Source organism: Ascaphus truei, chromosome 1, assembly GCF_040206685.1.
Source record: "Ascaphus truei isolate aAscTru1 chromosome 1, aAscTru1.hap1, whole genome shotgun sequence".
In the NCBI taxonomy this organism is placed as follows: Eukaryota; Metazoa; Chordata; class Amphibia; order Anura; family Ascaphidae; genus Ascaphus; species Ascaphus truei.
In genome coordinates this window covers 507,781,305-507,803,608 of record NC_134483.1, presented here as the reverse complement: position 1 = coordinate 507,803,608, position 22,304 = coordinate 507,781,305, and the positions used below count along the sequence as shown (strand labels likewise).

The following is a 22,304-nucleotide window of genomic DNA, read 5'->3' as shown; positions in this document are numbered from 1 at the left end:
TTTTTGTTCCGTCACCACACATTCACAATTTATTGGTTCCCCATATCTCCATTGGTGTAGTGCAAGGCGCACAACTTGACCTTTTTAGGCCATTCTATCTTCCCCATTAATATTAATACCGACTGCAATTTGTTTCTCCCTCCCCCATCCTTTCTCTGATCCTCGCTCTTATCATCCCTCCTCAACCTCATCCCTCCTCTGCATCATCACCCATTATCATCCCTCCCCATCATAATCATCATTTCTCCCCCTCATCAGCATCTCTCCCCCTTTTTTGGCCTCCTCCTCTCTCCCCCTCCCTCCACCATCATCACATCTCCCCCACCATCAACATCTGTCCCCCCACCATCATCATCACCTCTCTCTCCTCCCACAATCATCACCTCTCTCCCCCCACCATCATCACCTCTCTTACCCCATCAGCATCACCTCTCTAACCCCCATCACCACCTCTCTCCACCCCCATCACCACCTTTCTATTCCCACCATCATCATCACCTCTCTCACCCATCATCATCACCACCTATTTCTCCCCCAACCATCAACTCTCTCCCCTCACCATCACCATCACCTCTCTCCCCCCACCATCATCACCTCTCTCCCCTACCATCATCACCTCTCTCCCCACCACCATCATCACCTCTCTCCCCACCACCATCACCTCTCTCTTCCCCAATATCATCACCTCTCTCCCCCCACCATCATCACCTCTCTCCCCCCACCATCATCACCATCTCTCTCCTCCACCATCATCATCACCTCTCTCCCCCATCATCATTACCTCTCTCCCCCACCATCATCACCTCTCTCCCCTTACCATGATCATCACCTCTCTCCCCCACCATCATCATCACTTCTCTCTCCCCCCACCATCATCATCATCATAACTTCTGTAGCCAGGTCCCCCCTCGCGCACTCACCCCCTCCTTCACCGTTGTAGCGCGCGGTGTGGATGTGCGGCCGGTTGCCATGACGCGGTCGGGCGGTTGCCGGGGACGCGATCGGGCCGGTTGCCGAGGCCGCGATCGCGTTGCTGGGGTCCCCGGCAGCCGGGAAGCAGGGCGCCGCCATGCCTAGTGCTGTTGCGCATGCGCAGATGCAGGAGACAGCGCGGGAGGCCCCAGATAGCTCGCGCATGCGCGAGAATAGACTGCCAGCCCCCAGGGTGCATAGGGGCAGAGACACCTGACGCCAGGGAGCCAATAGGGCTGAGGGATTTGCCCGGGAAAGAAGAGATACTTTTCGCGGGGTTTTGCAGTCACGCAGGAGTCAGGATCCGGACCAGCTAGGGGTAAGAGGTGGATGCAGGGGTCAGTGACCCTCTGCATTAGGCCAGCAGCCCCCAGGCCCCAGTTAGGTCCTGAGCCACTTAATAGCTTGTGGAGTATAGGGACAGGCCCTAGATAGGGACACTGCCCTATTTATTGGTAGCTTAGTCAGGGACACAGTGCTAAAGCCGCGCGGCCCTGCGAGGTGGGTTCTGGGCTCAGAACACCATCAAAGACCCTGGGACTAAGGTGATATTATCCGCGCTGGAATTCACCCAACGCGGTGTGGAGGACAACGTCGGATCGGGCGGATCTCCAGTGATATCGCGGTACCCGTGGCTGGAGCCCGGGCAGGTAACCTGCAACTCACGTGCACCAACCAGGCCTATCACCAGACATAGTGGCTGCGCAGTCACACATACACATGCACAGTGGTATTTGACTTTGGGGGTGCGAGACATTTGGGTGGGGGTTACTGGACACGGGGTGGGGTCACTCGGTGGGAGGTTAGCGTCCGCCGTGACGCCAGAGGTGGTAGCGTCCGCCGTGACGCCAGAGGTGGTAGCGTCCGCCGTGACGCCTAGTGTGATTAGCGTCCGCCGTGACGCCAGAGGTGGTAGCGTCCGCCGTGATGCCCAGTGTGGTTAGCGTCCGCCGTGGCGTATGAAGGTTGTGTTGATGTATGTAGATACGGTTTGTTATGCAGTAAAGCCAGTCCTGTTTTACATTTGTTCGCTTTGTGTGGTTGTTTCCTGTGAGGGCCTCCTCCCACTCCGTTGGGATCCCTCCCAGGTGGAGGCGTTGCACCTAGAGATGTATAAGATGTATGTACCCCAGGTTCCCCGTGGCGGAAGCTCAGCCCTCCTGTGAGCCAACAGGTAATGCACCACATCTGAGTAACCTTGCATGTTCCTACACCTCCACAGTATTATCTGCGAGTGGGTGGGGGAAAACCCGTTACATTTGGAGGCGCTGCTGAGAGTAAGTCCTGGGGTGCCCTGTTCCGTTTTTTTTTCTAAATTGCCCGATTCATTTTCATCATGTCCGTGCCGTCACCGCAGGATGTCCATGCCTGGGCCTTAGCGCACCAAGACGCGCGGTTGCAGTCACCAGGGTAGCACTTGATACAGACTTATCTACAGTGCGCACGCAAGTAAGAAGTTGCCCGGGGTTGGCCACCGCCCGGGTGATAGACTATAAACTGGATGTTGCTGGCCGGGGGATCACCTGTCTCCTGTTCACCATGAGTGACATATGCTTAGAAACGGCCCCCCATGTATTAAACCTACCCGAGCCCTCCGCAGAGGACTGCCGCATGATCTACGCTGACTCTCAACTCCTGAAGAAGCGTCCACCAGTACTGGATTACACCCGAGCCAACGAGTGACCAGTACACCTCACCGGGTGGACCCCCCTAGGGTCTCTTTCACCCCAAGCGGATTAGGAGGTACCGCCAGCTGGGCAAGGAGCCCGCTCATCCCACCCAACCCTGATCAACGGTTTGGCGGGACCCCAACCATGCCTAGCATAGGAACGGGGAGCAGTAGTCAGGCCCTTAGTGGGAATCTTGACGTGAACACGATAGCCTCCCAACTAGCAGAAGCTGTAACCATTTCGACGCAAGCACATAACTACCGGAAACTCAAGGCTTTCTCTGGGATTCTGCCGACGCCCACGGGAGAAGAGGGGATCAAGGCATGGAGGGACCATACGCTTCAAATCATAGAGGAGTGGTCGTGTTCTGAAGCCAGCAAGAGACAAATACTGGTCGAGTGCCTCCAAGGCCCCGCCGCTCGGTTAGTGCGGGCGCACCGGAGCGTGGAAGGAGAAGTTACTGCCCAGGAACTAGTGGAAATGCTAATTAAATACTTTGCCAGAAAAGACGACGAAGATGAGCTACTGGCTCAATTCAAAGCCCTCCGACAACGTGAAGGACAAGATTTATCTGCCTTCGTTTGTGACCTACAGCTGTCCCTGGGCACCCTCCTGGACAAGCATATCATTTCCGCGGCCGAAGCGGACCGATACCGGTTCAAACAGCTACTCAAGGGGTCGTTGCCTGACCACAACATAGCTATAATGATGCGGGCCGCCCCGGTCGCGGCAGTATCCCCTAAATACGGGGAACTAATGGATTACATAAGAGACCATGAAGTGCAGCGCCATTTCCATGAATCAAAGAAACCCAAAACTACCCCCAAGAATGACCCTGTGGCCCCCTCGGCCCCAAAGAGTAAGAAACCTTCCACACCAGAGGAGGAAGCGACCCCCAAGTCGTCTGTTTGGGAAAGTCGTAGTTCTGAGCGGTCCTCATCCACGTATAAGGGTCGACCGGACCGCCGTGAGGTATCTTGCTACAACTGCGGGAAGAAGGGCCACATCTCGTACTATTGTCCGGAGAAGGAGGACCAACCGGAAGAAAAACCTCCTGACAGAAGAAGCACAGCACGATCGATGGTATGCCGAGCCCAGACCGTCGAGCCTGAGGTGAACACCCCTCAGGGAACCACGGATTCCCCTGCTGACACTGGCCCCAGTGAGGACGCCTCACCCGGTGAAGCTTGCAGTCAAGTGGGCCCCGCGGCCATCGTGCCCATGGTAATAGAAGGGATATACGCCTCAGCTCTATTGGACACCGGGTCACAAGTGACCATAATATATCGCAAGTTCTATGACCAGCACCTTCAACACTGCCCTCTGAGGCCGGCCGAACATATGAAGGTTAGGGGATTGAGTAATGAAGACTACCCCATCGATGGGATTGCAAGGGTCCAGCTGGACATACTCCAACTGAACACCGGCAAGAAGCACCCTATGCAGGTAGCGGCCATGGTATGCCCGGAGCCCCACGACCATTGCAAATACCCCATCATCTTGGGAACCAATTTGGACATAGTGCAGGCTATAATCCGAGCTTACTTGAAAGAGACCAACGAGTTGCCGCTGGCCGATTCGCTCCTAGACCCCATCTTACGAGAAGAGTGCCACCGGGTATATGCCTTGGAGCGTCATGGGGACCTCTACAATCGTCAACGAGGACTGATGACCATATTACCAGGGGGAGTGCAAAAGATGGCCGTCTGGTGTTGTTATCCTGACCGAGACCAGAACAACCAACTGTTCTCGCTGGAGAGTGAGCCTGAAGAAGAAGAGGTTCAGCGAGGGTATAGAGTACTACCCGAAGTGAGGGAATGGACGGCTAAGATCCCTATTCGAACCCACGTGTATGTGCAGAATCTCTCCCCCTTTCCGATGGAGTTTGATGTTGACCAGAAGTTGGGATGCATATATCCGGTCAGCCCGGTGGGAGCCACGCCTCAGGTGAAGGCGGCGGCCGCGCACGAGCGGATAGTCGATCTGGACTTCAATTTCGGCGAGTCAACGCTGTCCACAGAGTGGAAAGAGCGGTTGACCACCCAGTTGCTGCAACGACGACATGTGTTCTCCACGAGCGAGATGGATGTGGGGTGCAGCCGCAGTGCCCAACATACCATTCGGATGAGTGATGCCACTCCGTTCCGGGAACGTTCTCGTCGCCTTGCCCCTCGGGATGTGGACGATGTGAGGAACGCCATACAAGACATGGAAACCGCTGGGATTGTGACGGAATCACGAGGACCTTACGCGTCGCCCATAGTGGTGGTGCGGAAAAAGAATGGGTCCGTACGACTGTGTATCGACTACCGAACACTGAACAATCGCACGATCCCGGATCAATACAACCTTCCGCGCATTGAAGAGATCCTGAATGCGCTGAATGGGAGTCACTGGTTTAGCGTGCTTGACCTCCGATCAGGGTACTATCAGGTGCCCATGACGCCGGAAGACCAGGAGAAAACAGCTTTCGTCTGCCCCCTGGGATTCTATCAATTCACCCGTATGCCCCAAGGTATATGTGGGGCGCCTGCTACGTTCCAAAGGTTGATGGAAAAGACTATCGGAGACATGATTCCCCTGGAGTGTCTGGTTTACCTGGACGACATCATTGTCTTCGGGAAGACCTTAGAAGAACACGAGGAGAGGCTGCTGAAGGTGATAGATCGTCTTGGCCAAGAAGGGTTGAAGCTATCACTCGACAAGTGTAGGTTTTGTCACACCTCGGTGACCTACGTGGGACACATCGTGTCTGCCCAGGGGATTGCTACTGATCCAGCCAAGATAGAAGCTGTGGTGAACTGGCCGCATCCCGATAATGTCACGGAACTGCGGTCCTTCCTCGGTTTCTGTGGGTATTATCGTCGGTTCGTGGAAGGGTACTCTAGTCGAGCTAAACCCCTGAACAACTTGCTGAAGATATACCCTGAAGATACTGGGAGAAAGGCCACGTCGGCCCGTCAACCGTTTGGCGATAAGTGGACGCCTGAGTGTGAACGGGCCTTCCAGAACTTGAAGAAAAGTCTGACTGAAGCACCAGTGCTTGCATATGCTGACCCAGAACAACCGTATGTCCTGCATGTGGATGCCAGTCTCAATGGACTGGGTGCTGTCCTGCATCAGAAGCACCCCGAAGGTCTTCGGCCTGTAGCCTACGTCAGCCGCAGTCTGACACCCAGTGAGCCGAGATACCCCGTCCACAAGTTGGAGTTTCTGGCTCTCAAGTGGGCGATCACCGAGAAGCTCCACGATTACTTGTACGGTGTCACCTTCGAGGTAAGGACGGATAACAATCCCCTCACGTACATCAATACGTCGGCCAAATTAGATGCAGCCGGCCACAGATGGCAGGCCGCCCTCAGTAACTACCGCTTCTCCTTGAAGTATAAGCCGGGGCCATTGAATATTGGGGCGGACGCCCTCTCTCGAAGGCCAGGACTACTCGCTACCCCCAATGACGAGGAATGGGAAGAACTTCCCGGCCCCGGAGTGCGGGCTATGTGTAAAATTGCAGCCATAGTTAATGACCAAGTGGCCTTCTCCGAGTTACGAGTGGCCGACTCCTTGGGATGCCAGTCGCAGGCTGTCCCCGCCGCCTACTGCGACCCAAAAGGGATGCACCTCACGCATGACAAGGTGTTCCGGTGGAAAGATCTGGTAGACTACCAAATTCGAGATCCGGTCGCTAGTATCATCCGGCACGCCGTTGAAAAGAGGAACCCAGCCCTTCTGAAACGTGCGCCCAATGACTTGGTGGCCTTACTCATGCGAGAATGGGATAAATTTGAAATAGACAATGGCTTGCTCTATCGGGTGGTGCAATACCACAACCACCCGGATAGGAGACATCTAGTCCTACCTAAGAACTTACAATACCTGGTGTTGAAGTCCCTACACGATGAACACGGGCATCTCGGTGTAGAGAAGACTTTTGGGCTTGTCCGAGACCGGTTCTTCTGGCCCAAGATGCGGGAAGCGGTGGAACAACACTGCCGCCGTTGTGCCCGGTGCGTTCAACGCAAGACGTTGCCTACCAGAGCAGCTCCCATGGCCCATCTGAAGAGTTCTGGTCCAATGGACTTGGTGTGTATGGACTTTTTATGTATCGAACCTGATAGCCGAGGTATCGGTAACGTGCTGGTCATCACGGACCATTACACCCGATATGCCCAGGCCTTCCCCACAAAAGACCAGAAGGCTATCACGGTCGCGAAAGTTCTATGGGAAAAGTTCTTCGTTCATTACGGTCTTCCAAATCGACTCCACTCCGACCATGGGCGAGATTTTGAGAGTACTCTGATCCGAGAATTACTTAAAATGCTGAACGTCACCAAATCCCGGACGACTCCGTACCACCCCGAAGGAGATGCTTTGCCAGAACGATTCAACAGGACCCTGTTGGACATGCTTGGAACTCTGAAGGGAACGCAGAAAACAGAATGGAGTCGTCACGTAGAAACGTTGGTACACGCGTACAACTGTACTCGCCATGAGTCCACTGGGTTCTCCCCGTACTTCCTCATGTTTGGGCGGGAGGCAAGTCTCCCCGTAGATGTGCGTCTTCGAGTCTCAACGGATGGGATACACAATGCTACCCATTTCAAGTATGTGCAAAGGCTAAAGGACAGTTTGCAGCGAGCTTACCAACAGGCTGAGAAGTCTACAGCTAAACTGAATGCTGGCAATAAGAGACGATACGACAACAAAGTCAAGTATCGAGAGTTACGTCCTGGGGACGCTGTGTTACTTCGTAATTTGGGAGTCCCCGGAAAACTTAAACTGGCAGACCGATGGAGAGATGGCGTATATGAGGTAGAGTCACAGATGCCCGGCCTCCCGGTCTATCGCATCAAAGACACAGACGGCCGGGTAAAGGTTTGGCATCGTAATCACCTTCTCCCTATCCCCCAAGTGGGAGACGAAGAAGAAGAAATACAGGCCACACCGCTCAACGGTGAGTCCGATCTATCAGAGGTGGGTCAAGAGACTGTAAATAACGAGACCCACTCTGAAACTCCTGAAGACCCTATGGAGGGACCCTCTCAAAGGGACTATTCCACAGAAGGGGCATCTCCCGGAGGAGCTACGGGTAAGGGGCCCCGTAGGCCAATGCCTACTAAGGTGGCACCAACAGGCCAGCCTTTGGATCCACAGAGCCCGTGCTTTGTGCCTAACAGACACTGTTCAGAGACATTTCTCCCCTCAAGGGAAGAGGCTGAGCCTCAGGACTGTACTTATTACTCCCCAAAGGGAGTTGCTGAAGAACAACTCCGTAGGAGCCAAAGGGCCAGGTACCCTCCAACTCGGGTAACCTATGATCAAATGGGGGCACCCCATTATGAGGCTCAGCAGTGTTCTCGGAGTAAGATACAGTCTGTGATTGTGATGCTCACCGAGTTATGCAACCTCGTTTAGAGTTATAACTGTGCTAAGTTATATATTTTATTGCATTTTTATTATATAATTTTTGTACATTGGTGGGAAGTTATGTGGTCCAAGCGAGGACGTTGGAGTTTTCACCAGGGGGAGGATGTAGCCAGGTCCCCCCTCGCGCACTCACCCCCTCCTTCCCCGTTGTAGCGCGCGGTGTGGATGTGCGGCCGGTTGCCATGACGCGGACGGGCGGTTGCCGGGGACGCGATCGGGCCGGTTGCCGAGGCCACGATCGCGTTGCTGGGGTCCCCGGCGGCCGGGAAGCAGGGCGCCGCCATGCCTAGTGCTGTTGCGCATGCGCAGATGCAGGAGACAGCACGGGAGGCCCCAGATAGCTCTCGCATGCGCGAGAATAGACTGCCAGCCCCCAGGGTGCATAGGGGCAGAGACACCTGACGCCAGGGAGCCAATAGGGCTGAGGGATTTGCCCGGGAAAGAAGAGATACTTTTCGCGGGGTTTTGCAGTCACGCAGGAGTCAGGATCCGGACCAGCTAGGGGTAAGAGGTGGATGCAGGGGTCAGTGACCCTCTGCATTAGGCCAGCAGCCCCCAGGCCCCAGTTAGGTCCTGAGCCACTTAATAGCTTGTGGAGTATAGGGACAGGCCCTAGATAGGGACACTGCCCTATTTATTGGTAGCTTAGTCAGGGACACAGTGCGAAAGCCGCGCGGCCCTGCGAGGTGGGTTCTGGGCTCAGAACACCATCAAAGACCCTGGGACTAAGGTGATATTATCCGCGCTGGAATTCACCCAACGCGGTGTGGACGACAACGTCGGATCAGGCGGATCTCCAGTGATATCGCGGTACCCGTGGCTGGAGCCCGGGCAGGTAACCTGCAACTCACGTGCACCAACCAGGCCTATCACCAGACATAGTGGCTGCGCAGTCACACATACACATGCACAGTGGTATTTGACTTTGGGGGTGCGAGACATTTGGGTGGGGGTTACTGGACACGGGGTGGGGTCACTCGGTGGGAGGTTAGCGTCCGCCGTGACGCCAGAGGTGGTAGCGTCCGCCGTGACGCCAGAGGTGGTAGCGTCCGCCGTGACGCCTAGTGTGATTAGCGTCCGCCGTGACGCCAGAGGTGGTAGCGTCCGCCGTGACGCCCAGTGTGGTTAGCGTCCGCCGTGGCGTATGAAGGTTGTGTTGATGTATGTAGATACGGTTTGTTATGCAGTAAAGCCAGTCCTGTTTTACATTTGTTCGCTTTGTGTGGTTGTTTCCTGTGAGGGCCTCCTCCCACTCCGTTGGGATCCCTCCCAGGTGGAGGCGTTGCACCTAGAGATGTATAAGATATATGTACCCCAGGTTCCCCGTGGCGGAAGCTCAGCCCTCCTGTGAGCCAACAGGTAATGCACCACACCTGAGTAACCTTGCATGTTCCTACACCTCCACAGTATTATCTGCGAGTGGGTGGGGGAAAACCCGTTACACTTCTCTCTCCCACCACCATCATCACCCCTCTCTATCCCCCATCATAATCCTCTCTCCCCCACCCCCACACCATCATCACCTCTCTCCCCCCTCCTCCCCCATGCCTACCTGTGGGTGGTCCGGTGTTAAAGAGAAGCCGGAAGAGGAATCAGCAGCAGTTACACAGAGGAGGAGCGCGCTCTAGTGGTCTGACCCGGAAGTTTTTCTTACTTCCGGTGTCTGCTGCTAGAGCACGCTCCTCCCCTGCTCTGCCTGTGTAACAGGTGCTGATTCCTCTGCTGGGGGCCCGCCGCATACCATCTCCCCCACCTGTCTGAAGAGAACAATGGGCCGCCAATGGGGGTGGGGGGGGGGTTGGAGAGAGGGCCCACCAAGAGTGTGGGCCCCCAGGCTTTGCCCGTGCTATAGCTATGCCCCTGAACTTGAGTGTTCGATAGTCACTGCTTAATAAGTATACAGTATGTATGATTAATCAGAGACTCCATTGCAAGAAGGTGAAGGTACATAAAACAGTGGTATTCCAGCCTTGGGTAACATACTTCTTGGGTGCAAGATATGCAGGTTAGCATATTAATGAAATTAGGCCCATTTTTCAAGGTTCTAGCAGCTGTATTGGTCATGGGGAAGTGTAGGTTCCTTGTACATTGTGATAATTTATTGGGGACCAACACTGTTTTTCACAGATGACGTAATAGTGCACAAAGTTTTGAAAAAAACCACAGCTACCTTCTTCAAGTGTACTGTCATCAGCACTATAGTGTACTATAATTCCCCCCCAAAATAACTCTCATGTTGGACCTTATCTGATCATTAACTGCTGCATGTATTATTAGAGTCTGACATGGTTATCAGTTCCTTTAATGTCACCATAATCTGGTGTGAATAATGAGAATTGTTGATACTTACGAACTTCATGTTTACCAGGATTACTTGAAAACTCAATTACAAAAAGATCTTTGCCTTCAAAACTACGTCCAATGCTGTATGTTTTGGAGATCTGAGAACATCTGGTTGCAGTCTTCTTCAAAACACTGACCATCTGTGAGTAGGTGTGGTGGGTAAAATGAATGAAAGTGCTAGGCATTTCAGGAGGGAGATCTTCAGGTGTTATTTCTACATTCGCTGGAAAAAAAATAAAAATGGCATTAAATTTATGTATAATAAAAATGGTATGTTTATATTTTCTTTAAACCCTTTTTTTACATGTACAATAACATAACATTAAACCATATCCTGCAAATGTTTTATATATTATTTTAGATAGGAAAATAAATAACTGAATGGTTAACAATTAGGATACATTATAGAATTATAGGAGACACGTGTAAGTGGAAAAATAAGGCAGTGCACTGCCCAAAGTAACAGAAGGAGGCTCACGGTTTTAAGCAACAAAAAATAGATTTATTACATAAAAAGTGGACAAAAAGGTCCCCCCCTAGGCCACAGCAGGGGTCCCCTTATTTTTCTACTTGTTTCTGCCATCACCTGGGAGATTGCACGCCTATGAAGATTCTGAGATTGGATACTCCAGGAGAAACTGAGTGAGTTCACTTCGTGGGTCGCTGTACCCCTTTTTTCTCTGATATATGGGACGTTGGTCTGTACTATTTATTTATTGTGCCGCTGGCATTAGGTACTAGTCCCCTAACCCTATTGGGGCTTCGTTATGCTATATGCTTACATTGAAGGAGTTTATCCTAAACCTCAGTTTATTATGCCAAACAGGACTTGTTTTTTCTGATGCACTGGCTTTCTACACGACACTCGTAAGTGACCTCAGGCGGTCACTCAAAGCTCCACATATCTGCACTCACGATATGGGTAGAGAAATAATTATACTTAAAGTAACAGTATAGTGACTGTTACCACAAAAAACCCTCAAATGGGAACAGACCACCAGCACGTACCACAGTACTGCTGAACACAGAACAAAAAATAATAAACTTTAATTAACTGTAAAATCCGACGATAAATGTGACACAATATATACACTGTAGTTAAAATACCCCAGTGACGAGATGGAGATATGGTAGATAGGTATAGGGGTGAATATCACATAAGTGATGTGGTATCTGCGGGTGCAATAACCACAAAAAGCAGAACCTGTTGATATTCAAACAAGGGCTGATACAAAGAATGTATATACATCCTATACAGCAGTGGTTCCCAATCTGTACGCCGCGGCGCCCTGGTGCGCCATGGCTTGCCTAGAGGGGCACCGCGAGTATCCTCCCCACCATCCCAACGATTATCCTCCCCACCATCCCTCCGATTATCCTCCCCACCATCCCTCCGATTATCCCACCCCACCATCCCTCCTTAATGCTGGCCGGGCCGCAGGGGATTGGATGCAGGTCAGAGGAAGCCGGGGGCGGGGCTTCCGCTTTGGGCAGAGCAAACGGTGAGTGTATATGTCTGCCTTCTGCCTGGCTCCTCTGTCTGCTGGTGGCTGCGCGGTGTCCCGTCCCCTTCTGCCCCGGGTGATAGGAGAAGGTAGGGGGGGGGGTTGTACATTTGCCTATCCAGTGACTGTGTGCACGGAGATGCCTGCACGGATCTCCTGCCTTTCCTCATCTCCCTCCCCCCTCGCCCCCTCCCCCCAGTCACTCACATCCGTCGCTGCCTCTGCTCTCCACTGCTCTCGTGTGTGTGTGTGTGTGTGTGTGTGTGTGTGTGTGTGTGTGTGTGTGTGTGTGTGTGTGTGTGTGTGTGTGTGTGTGTGTATGTGTGTGTGTGTGTCTGTATCTGTGTATGTGTGTATCTGTGTGTGTGTGTGTGTGTGTGTGTGTGTGTATCTGTATCTGTGTGTGTGTGTGTGTGTGTATCTGTGTGTGTGTGTGTGTGTGTGTGTGTTTATCTGTGTGTGTTTGTGTGTGTGTGTATCTGTGTGTGTGTGTTTATCTGTGTGTGTTTGTGTGTGTGTGTGTATCTGTGTGTGTGTGTGTATCTGTGTGTGTGTGTGTGTGTGTATCTGTGTGTGTGTGTGTATCTGTGTGTGTGTATCTGTGTGTGTATCTTTGTGTGTGTGTGTGTGTGTGTGTGTGTATCTGTGTGTGTATCTGTGTGTGTGTGTGTGTATCTGTGTGTGTGTATCTGTGCATGTTTATCTGTGTGTGTATCTGTGTGTGTATATGTGTGTGTGTATCTGTGACTGTGTGCAGGGAGCTGCCTGCAAGGATCTCCTGCCTTTCCCCCCCTCTCCCCCCCTCTCCCCCTCCCCTCCTCTCTCTCCCCATCCCTCTCCCCCCATCCCTCTCTCCTCCTCCACCCTCCCCCCTCTCCCCTCCTCCCCCCCTCCCCTCCTCCCCCCTCCCTCTCCCCTCCTCCCTCTCCCTCTCCCCTCCCTCTCCCCTCCTCCCCCTCCCTCTCCCCTCCTCCTCCCTCTCCCCTCCTCCCCCCCTCCCTCTCCACTCCTCCCCCCCTCCTCCCCCCCTCCCTCTCCCCTGCTCCCCCCTCCCCTCTTCCCCCCTCCCCCCCCTCCCTCTCCCCTCCCCCCCTCCTGTGTGTATCAGTGAGAGTCTGGGAGAGTGTGTGTCAGTGTGTGAGAGTCTGGGAGAGTGTGTATCAGTGTGTGTCAGTGTGTGAGAGTCTGGGAGAGTGTGTGTCCGTGTGTGAGAGTCTGGGAGAGTGTGGGAGAGTGTGTGAGAGCCTGGGAGAGTCTGGGAGAGTCTGGGAGTGTGTGTGTGTGTGTGTGTGTGTGTGTGTGTGTGTGTGTGTGTGTGTGTGTGTGTGTGTGTGTGTGTGTGTGTGTGTGTGTGTGTGTGTGTCTGGGAGTGTGGGAGAGAGTGTGTCTGAGAGAATGAGTGTGTCTGAGAGAATGAGAGTGTCTGAGAGAGAGTGTGTCTGAGTGAGAGAGAGCGTGTCTGAGTGAGAGAGAGTGTGTCTGAGTGAGAGAGAGTGTGTCTGAGTGATATAGAGTGTGTCTGAGTGAAAGAGAGAGAGGGAGTGAGAGAGAGTGAGTGAGAGAGTGTGTCTGAGTGAGAGAGAGCGTGTCTGAGTGAGAGAGTGTGTGTCTGAGAGTGAGAGTGTGTCTGAGAGAGAGTGTGTCTGAGAGTGTGTCTGAGAGAGAGTGTGTGTCTGAGAGAGAGTGTGTCTGAGAGAGAGTGTGTCTGAGACAGAGTGTGTGTCTAAGAAAGAGAGTGTGTGTCAGAGAGAGAGAGTGTGTGTGTCAGAGAGAGAGAGTGTGTGTGTCTGAGAGAGAGAGAGAGTGGTGTGTGTGTGTCTGAGAGTGTGTGTGTCTGAGAGAGAGTGTGTCTGAGAGCGAGTGTGTCTGAGAGAGAGTGTGTCTGAGAGCGAGTGTGTCTGAGAGAGTGTGTGTCTGAGAGAGAGAGAGTGTCTGAGAGAGAGTGTGTGTGTCTGAGAGAGTGAGTGTGTGTCTGAGAGAGTGAGTGTGTGTCTGAAAGTGAGTGTGTCTGAGAGAGTGAGAGTGTGTGTCTGAGAGAGTGAGAGTGTGTGTCTGAGAGAGTGAGTGTGTGTCTGAGAGAGTGAGTGTGTGTCTGAGAGAGTGAGAGTGTGTGTCTGAGAGAGTGAGAGTTTGTGTCTGAGAGAGTGAGAGTGTGTGTCTGAGAGAGTGAGAGTGTGTGTCGGAGAGAGTGAGAGTGTGTGTCTGAGAATGTGAGAGTGTCTGAGAGAGTGAGAGTGTGTCTGAGAGAGTGAGAGTGTGTGTCTGAGAGAGTGAGTGTGTGTCTGAGAGTGTGTGCCTGAGAGAGACACCAACTGCGCACTGCAACTGTTAGGTATGTATATACACCTTTGTTTTTACTTTGGGCGCCGCGGAAAAATCCTGATCGCCTTGGGGAGCCTTGAAAAAATCCTGATTGCCTTGGGGAGCCTTGAACCGAAAAAGTTTGGGAACCACTGCGATACAGTATAACGCAGGAGGGAAAACAAGGAAACGCAGGCACAAAGCACAACACTATACATTATGGAATTACACTGAATGGACAATAGTATAATAATACTTTCTTTAACATAATTTAATAAATTAATTAGTTAATTTAATAATTTAACTCTATGCCCAGGACATACTTGAAACGAGAGGTAACTCTCAATGTATTACTTCCTGGTAAAACATTTAATAAATAAATAAAATATGTAAAAACATATGTAAAAAAAATGTCGTAATTAACTGGCATTCTTTTAAATTTTGCCACAACATTTCTACATAATTTAAAATGCATGCATTTGTTAAACAGATTGCTCATTGAGTAATCTTAGGTATAGTTATATATCAAAGGAACTTGGTTCACAATAAAAGCAGAATTACACATTTCATCTTCTGGTTCTTTCCATGGCGTATGAAGGTCTGTGATCCAAATGTTGTTGGATCTCAATTTGTGATTATGGGAGCAGCAATAGGAGGATTTACATGACAGACACATTATACGATGATGTATCAAATTCTGTGTCTGGTTATTGGAATTTTTATATTCTATCTACGTCAAAAAAGTAGTGTAAAATTTCCTGACGAACAATTTGTGTCAGTTGTAGGACACATTTTGTATGTAAATGCAAGCAGAAAATGGTGCAACACTTGTCTCTTTATGCTTTCTTTACATTGATAAACCAATCCCTTAGTGCATTTATACTCTTTGCAATTAGCTCTACATTCCAGTGACTCAAAATACACAGTAGCTCTCCCAAAGAATTAGATCCATTAACCTGAAGAGTGACAGAAAGGGCCCAGTTATTGCATCTGACAAATCAGACAATTCACAGGAGTGGTGGATTACATGATTCTGGAGACATATGGCTATACAAAGAAGAAGAAGAAGTGGGCACACGGTCTTACTCAAAAGGAGGTTTAATATGCCATAAAGTCCAACGTTTCGGCAGTCTAATACTGCCTTTCTCAAGGTGAAGACTACCAAACACAAGAAAACAGTCAAAATATATACCACCCCACTGATACTCACCCCTCTTATGTGTTCTGCCACATAACCAGAACGTTGACGCCCACCTGATGACGTCAGAGCGACCGTATGGCGCCCCCTAGTGACGTCAGATGTCTAGGTCTAAATCCCTGGCAATACAGCATAGAGCTGTCTTGGAGGACTGTAGCCACAGCCACACCTCTCCCCAGACAGAACACTCCCCCATGATTTCCTTTCCTACTGCCTGATTTTCTTAGTCGGAGCTTGGACGCTGAAGTTTAAGGGTGTATGTGCAGGGTATCTGTGGCCCCTGCACTAGGCCACAGACGCCCTATTAGGCCCCAGCAAGGCCCCAACTCCCCTGTAAGGTTGTGGCTGTACAGGGACAGGCCCTTAGACAGGCACGGTCGTTGGGGGCACTGTGTGGGGGTATGGCCCTGTGAAGCCTGTATTCTGTTATTGTTATTGCCTGTTCAGTAAATCTTATACCATACCCAGTGTGTATTTATTACATTGTCCTGTGACGAGGTTATCCAACATTGATAGGATCCCTCACGGGTGGAGGCGCTATCACCAGATGATCCAGGTACACCACAGGCTAACAGCAGCGGAGGTTCAGGCCTCCTCTGAGCCACAGGTAAAGCACCACACACTCAGTGGTGGGGGAAACTGCGCTACACTTGTATTACATTTTAAAACTAAATACCTTTCAACATTAATTTTCAAATGTGATGTCTTTCCCATTGATCAGATATTTATCACAGTAAATATTTTTATCACGATAAATTTCTTTGTTATAGGACAACATGTCTGTTGCCTCCAAGTGTCAGAAAAGTTTGGCACTCAAACAGTTAATATACAGTCAAACATGTTTGGAAAACTACACAATTGAAAGGAGGCTAGAGAGACGTTTAGAATGCATAGAAAGCATTAAAAATGGCGTTAATTATCAAACACACAAAGAGCAGAAAATAACACCTCTATATAAAAAACGTATTGTCTTTCATTGATAAATCTAGATATTTTTTGCCCACTTTTCAACCTACAATACTTTGAAACATATCCCTCAGTATCTGTACAGATCAGTATTATATATATATTAAAAAAATAAATCTTACTTTCTTTATTTTGAATTGCTGAGTGTTGTTGCTTTATTACCTATTGATGTTATTGTATGATATATATATATATATATATATATATATATATATATACTGTCGCGGCCGAGTTTATTCGAGCATTTGCCCGTTCTCGGCCGCGACAGTAACCTGGCGCGCGCCGGGATGTCCCGGGCGCGCGCCGAAGCCTCGGCGGAGAGGCCCGCCGATCGGGGCTTCCCCCTCTCCTCTCTGGGTCCGCCGGGTCCCCCGGAACCCCCTGCCGCCGTCCCCCACATCGCGGGACACCAGGGCTCCCTCGGGGAGCCCTGGACGCGCGTGCAGGGGGCGCAGGCTCCCGATGACGCGTGACCGCGCATCGGTGACGCGCGGCACGCCGAGGGGATGCCACTAGCAAGCCGGGAAATCTCCCGGCTTGCGGAACTGGCCGCACTCTAATAAAGTGTGCCGCCAGTGTATATATATATATATATATGTCATTTCCCAGAATCCCTTGCTGCAGTGGAAGTGCTGTATGCTGGGTGACAATGGGGAAAGACAGGGTTGCAGACCTGTCTAAGACATGCAAATGAACATACAGTAATATTTACAGTTGCTTTATGCTTTACTGTGGAGGGTTTTTGTCACTTTTTTTACCCACCATAACCTTAATGACAGTGGTGATTACCTAGTCTAGTCTCAAACCTGCTCTAGCCATTAAGACCAGCCTCACACTGATGATACCCATCAAGGTTGAAACATGTATGTGAGTAGGTCTAATGGCTTTGCATCTCATCCCAGCCTCTGTTTAAAAGCTGTGTTTAAAACAGCATGCATTGGCTTGAGGATTGGCTTGTGTAATACGAGCTTGAGACAAAAGGTGGCACTGAGTGCTCATTTGCATGTCATTTCCCAGAATCCCTTGCTGCAGTGGAAGTGCTGTATGCTGGGTGACAATGGGGAAAGACAGGGTTGCAGACCTGTCTAAGACATGCAAATGAACATACAGTAATATTTACAGTTGCTATATATATATATATATATATATATATATATATATATATATATATATATATATTAATAGAGATACCACATTTTTGTAGCTCTGTATGCAATTCATAACAACAACTACTAGTCTAGAATGAACACGGTGGATATGTCAAAGAAAATGTTACTATGTTCATGTATTTAGATATGTTGCCATATTTGCATAGACAATTTCCTGTCTTAGCATTTTCTATTGTTATATAGTGTTTAATTCAATCAGGAATTGAATGTTGATAATTTCCTGCTTATTTCATCTCCGTTTATGTTTTTTCCTTTTTTTCTTTTTGCTCCTTCTCAACTTTAACATTTCTTAAATATGAAACTAGATCAGTGCTATTAGCCAACAAACCTTATTTCAGCGACAACAGTTTTAGTGATGAGCAGAAATCATGAATGTCCAAACAGGCTAAGGATTTCTTAAAACTCATTAAGGGAATATAAACAATGAATGTATTATTATGTTTGAGCGTTATGTAATATTTTGTAAGAATAAAATCGCTTTTGAAATGACAAACATCTGCAGCTTTAGTTACTTTTGACACCAGGTAAACAGCAAGGTATTGATGTGATCCTCAACAAGTGCTAAAAAGACATTTAATACAGTATTTATATTTTACCTCTTAGTTTTTCCAGTGGGTTATGGCAGCCTTCTTCTTCCCCCACAAAGAAACGATCACAATCCAAAAAATAGGGCCATGCCATATCAATTGCATCAAAGGCGGGAAGGCAATTTTTCCTTAACGTTTCACACACCTTCCTGCAGGGTTTCACAACTTTGTTTTTCTCGCAGCGTGGGGCCAGGACTGAGCAACCCAGGAGTCTCAGGTCAGGATTACATTGTCCTTGAAGCAAATTATCCATCACACTCAATAGAATATATTCAGCACTGAATTCTATCTCTCCTCTTGACTGGTGATTCAGTAAGTTAGGAAATATTGTCTGAGTGTATGGCAAGTCATCACAATATCCCAAAGAATGATCAGTGCATGTTGCTTTAAAAAAAAAAGAACACAATGATAAAAACGTTAGTAGCTATGTTTAGGTTCTGACATTTACTCTGAGGGCACTTGTCTGCTTCTTCTCCCTTCTCTGCTTTGACCTAAAAGAAGGGAAGTCGTGAGGGGCCAACCAGCTTTTGTCAGTAGCTAAGAAGCATGTAAAGGATGAACTAGAATACTAGACATTACTGGACATTGTCAACAGTCCAGACTGTTGGTGATTTGCTGAAATTGACTAAATAAGATCTCCAGAACTCTTTAAAAGAAGTCAAACTTAATTCAATAAGAAAAATAATGAGTATTATTGTACACATTTAATAATATATATCAATATCGCACACACACACACACACACACACACACACACACACACACACACACACACACACACACACACACACACACACACACACACACACACACACACACACACACACACACACACATATATATAACAATATCTTTGTTAAGGCAGTAGTCCCCACTTGTGTTGTACTTTTTTTTTAAGTTTCCTTGACCTCAGTGTATCCCCCAGTTGCAGAGATATTTGTAGACTTTTATGCCAGTGTCTGACAAATAAAAATGCCAAATATGGGCCATGGGGTCACCAATAGAAAGTCATAATGTTATATACCAATGACGTTATAGGTTTTTGTTGGCTGCCGGAGCACGGATGACCTTGGTGGATGTGACAGGGTGAATGAACGTCACCAGCCATATACCTGGCAAACCTATGTTTAGGCTTGCAGTGCAGCAGTGACAAGGTTAAGTTTCAGTTGAGAAGGGCTGCTTAATTAGTCTGACCCCAGCTGCATAATCATGGTGTTTTAAAACTCCCAGGCTGTACACACATGCAGGCTAGCTGGTCAGGAGACAGAACTGAACTACTGAAGAGATTACTGCTATAAGGTCTGTTTCCAAAGTACATGTATGATGAAATGTCTGTGTCCTGCATGCTGAAGAGAAGCTGCCCTGTTTTCTATGCTGAAGAGAAGCTATTTTGTTTATGTCTGCTGAAGAGAAGCTATTTTGTTTTTGTATGCTGAAGAGAAGCTATTTTGTTTTTGTGTGCTGTATGTTTTTAAGGCTCAATAAATAAGCCTTATCAAGAGAACCCGCATGTGTGGTTGTATATACCCTGCAACATATGGTGTCAGAAGTGCCGGGATTTTGAGAGGCCCCTGCAGTTGAAGGGCCACACACACACACAAAAATGAGAAAAATTGAAGAATTTTTAAAAGAGTTTCTGTGCGAGCAGACCAGACTACTGGGACTGTTAATGCAGGAGCAGGCCCAACTACTATTGCAGCAGCAAACCCAGCTCCGAACCCAGCAGCAGGCAGCACAGGATGAGCGGATGGCCAAGCTGCTGACCCAATTCCAGGGGTCTGCCAGTCCAGAACGTGCGCACAAACCCCCGGTCCTCCTGAGGAAAATGGCTCCAAACGAGGATCCAGAGGCTTTTCTATTGACATGTGAAAGGGTTGCCGAAGCTCAGGGCTGGGCTGCAGATTGCTGGGCAACTGTTTTGGCCCCGCTCCTCATAGGAGAAGCCCAGGTCTCATATCAGGGCCTCCCAGCAGATCAGGCAATGGACTACCAACAAGTAAAAGCCGCCATACTGGATCGCTTAGGTCTGACCCCAGAGACCTACTGGCAGCAGTTCCGGAACCTGAAGTACACTGCTAAGATAAGACCCTGGGTCCTTGCTCAGCGGTTATTGGACTTGTGTACTCGCTGGATACAACCCGAGGAGCGCACTAAGGTGGCAATTCTTGAGCAAGTGGTTTTGGAACAAGTCCTACAGATAATACCCCCTTCCGCACTCTCGTGGGTAAAACGCCATGCTTCTGAAACCCTAGCTTTGGCGGTTCGACTCGTTGAGAACTTCCTTGGGGCCGAGAATCAGGCGAGTGCCCTGGACCCGACAGATCCAACTTCACCAACACTTGCGGATACCAAAAGTGGGAGATTGGAACAATGGGGAAACTACGGCCCCTCCATACGCAACCGCCAAGTGCCACGAAAGGAGCAGTCCTTCCAACAAGGAAGAAGTCAAAATGCCGGGCACCGCCGATTCTCGGATGTCGGCTTGTCGCCAAATGAGAGGAACTTCCGAGGACGTCGCCCACAGGACCCACCAGATGCCTGGTCTCCAGTATCCTGTCCAGCGGAGCGCTATCCGCGGCACTCTCCTTCGAGGGAACCCTCTCCATGTTCTGCCTGCGGAGAACAAGGCAACCGGCATGTGGCTGTCCACAGATGGATTGTTCCTTCAGCAGGACCGTCGCCTCGACCTTCACTGGAGAAAATTACAAGCCCTGGCTACTTCGAGCCCAGGTTGGGGGAAAAACCGTCCAGGCCCTTGTAGATTCAGGCTCTGGGAAAACTCTGGTCTTCCAGGAACTGTTACCACCAAAGTGTGTTATTTTGACTCCTCATGGAGTATAGAATGTATACACGGCGATGTAAAACAGTATCCGATGGCCAAAATCCTGCTACAGGTAAAAGGTCAGGAGGCCTACCTCGAAGTAGGAGTCGCTCCTTGGCTCCCTGCCCCCGTTGTGCTCGGCCGGGTCTGGTCTTTCTTTTCGGACCTAATGGCTCCAGTCTCTCACGAGCAGCCTTATTCTATGGCTCAGGAGAACCCTGGCAAACTGTTCCCCTTCTCGCAGACCATTTTCCCAGTAGACACTGGGTTCAAAAGACTTGGAAGCAAAGACGCTCTGACAAACAGGACTGGTTGCAGAAATCTGGGTCTCAAGGTGACCATTCTAGTAGCCAGAAGTCACAAGTGATGACTGGATATGGCCAGAGGGAGGGGGATATGGGCCCTGGAGATTTACCAGACCTATACCTCCCTGATTTTTGCCAGAGGCAAAGGGAAGACCCAGTCCTTGCTAGATAGTATGATAAAGTAGTAAAAATTGATGAGCAGATATTGAATGCACAGGGGGTGATAGTATTCCCCCATTTTGAATTATTGAATGATATCCTGTAAAGGGTGAATAGGCAGACACAAACAGGAGAGGTCACCAGACAGAAATTGGTTCCCAAGGCGTTTGTTAAATCTGTGTTCACTCTAGCCCATACTGTCCTTTGGTGTAGTCACCTGGGCAGGGATAAAACATTGGACCGTATTTCGTCCCGATTCTATTGGCCAGGGATGCATAGTGATATTGTGAAGTTATGTGCGGCATGTCTGGAGTGCCAGTTAACTAGTCCGAAGGGACAAAAAACTTTGGTTCCTCTACCCTTGGTGTCAGTTCCCTTTGAGAGGATTGGGGTAGACTTGGTAGGACCTCTAGAACCTTCTGCGAAAGGACACAGGTTTATCCTTGTAATAGTGGACTATGCAACAAGGTATCCTGAGGCGTTCCCCCTGAGAACAGCAATGGCGAAGCAAGTAGCCAACAAGTTGTTGGAGCTGTTCTCACGGGTTGGACTTCCCCTGGTTATGTTGACAGACCAAGGTACAAATTTTATGGCTAAACTGATGCAGGATGTCTTAAAATTACTAGAGGTCAAGTCGGTTCGGACATCGGTCTACCATCCACAGAGTGACGGATTGGTGGAAAGATTTAACCGAACTCTAAAAGGGATGCTGAGGAAATTTGTAGACTCAGAAAAGATAGCCTGGGATGAACTTCTCCCTTTTCTGCTGTTTGCAGTGCGGGAAGTTCCCCAGGCCTCCACGGGATTCTCTCCATTTGAATTGCTCTATGGCTGCCAACCCCGGGGTATCCTAGACCTCCTAAACGAGTCCTGGGAGGAAC

At 49.7% G+C, this 22,304-nt stretch overlaps 1 protein-coding gene across 2 annotated transcripts in view; it reads right to left on the bottom strand.

Moving 5' to 3' along the window:
- CPZ (carboxypeptidase Z) overlaps positions 1 to 22,304 on the bottom strand; it is a 99,161-nt gene that overhangs the window by 55,060 nt on the left and 21,797 nt on the right. For both annotated transcript variants that reach the window (XM_075570058.1, XM_075570064.1), the window contains 2 exons: positions 18,148 to 18,522; positions 10,420 to 10,635 (listed from right to left, as the gene is read on the bottom strand). In XM_075570058.1, the coding sequence (XP_075426173.1) occupies positions 10,420 to 10,635; positions 18,148 to 18,522 (591 nt within the window). The remainder of the gene's footprint in view (positions 1 to 10,419; positions 10,636 to 18,147; positions 18,523 to 22,304) is intronic.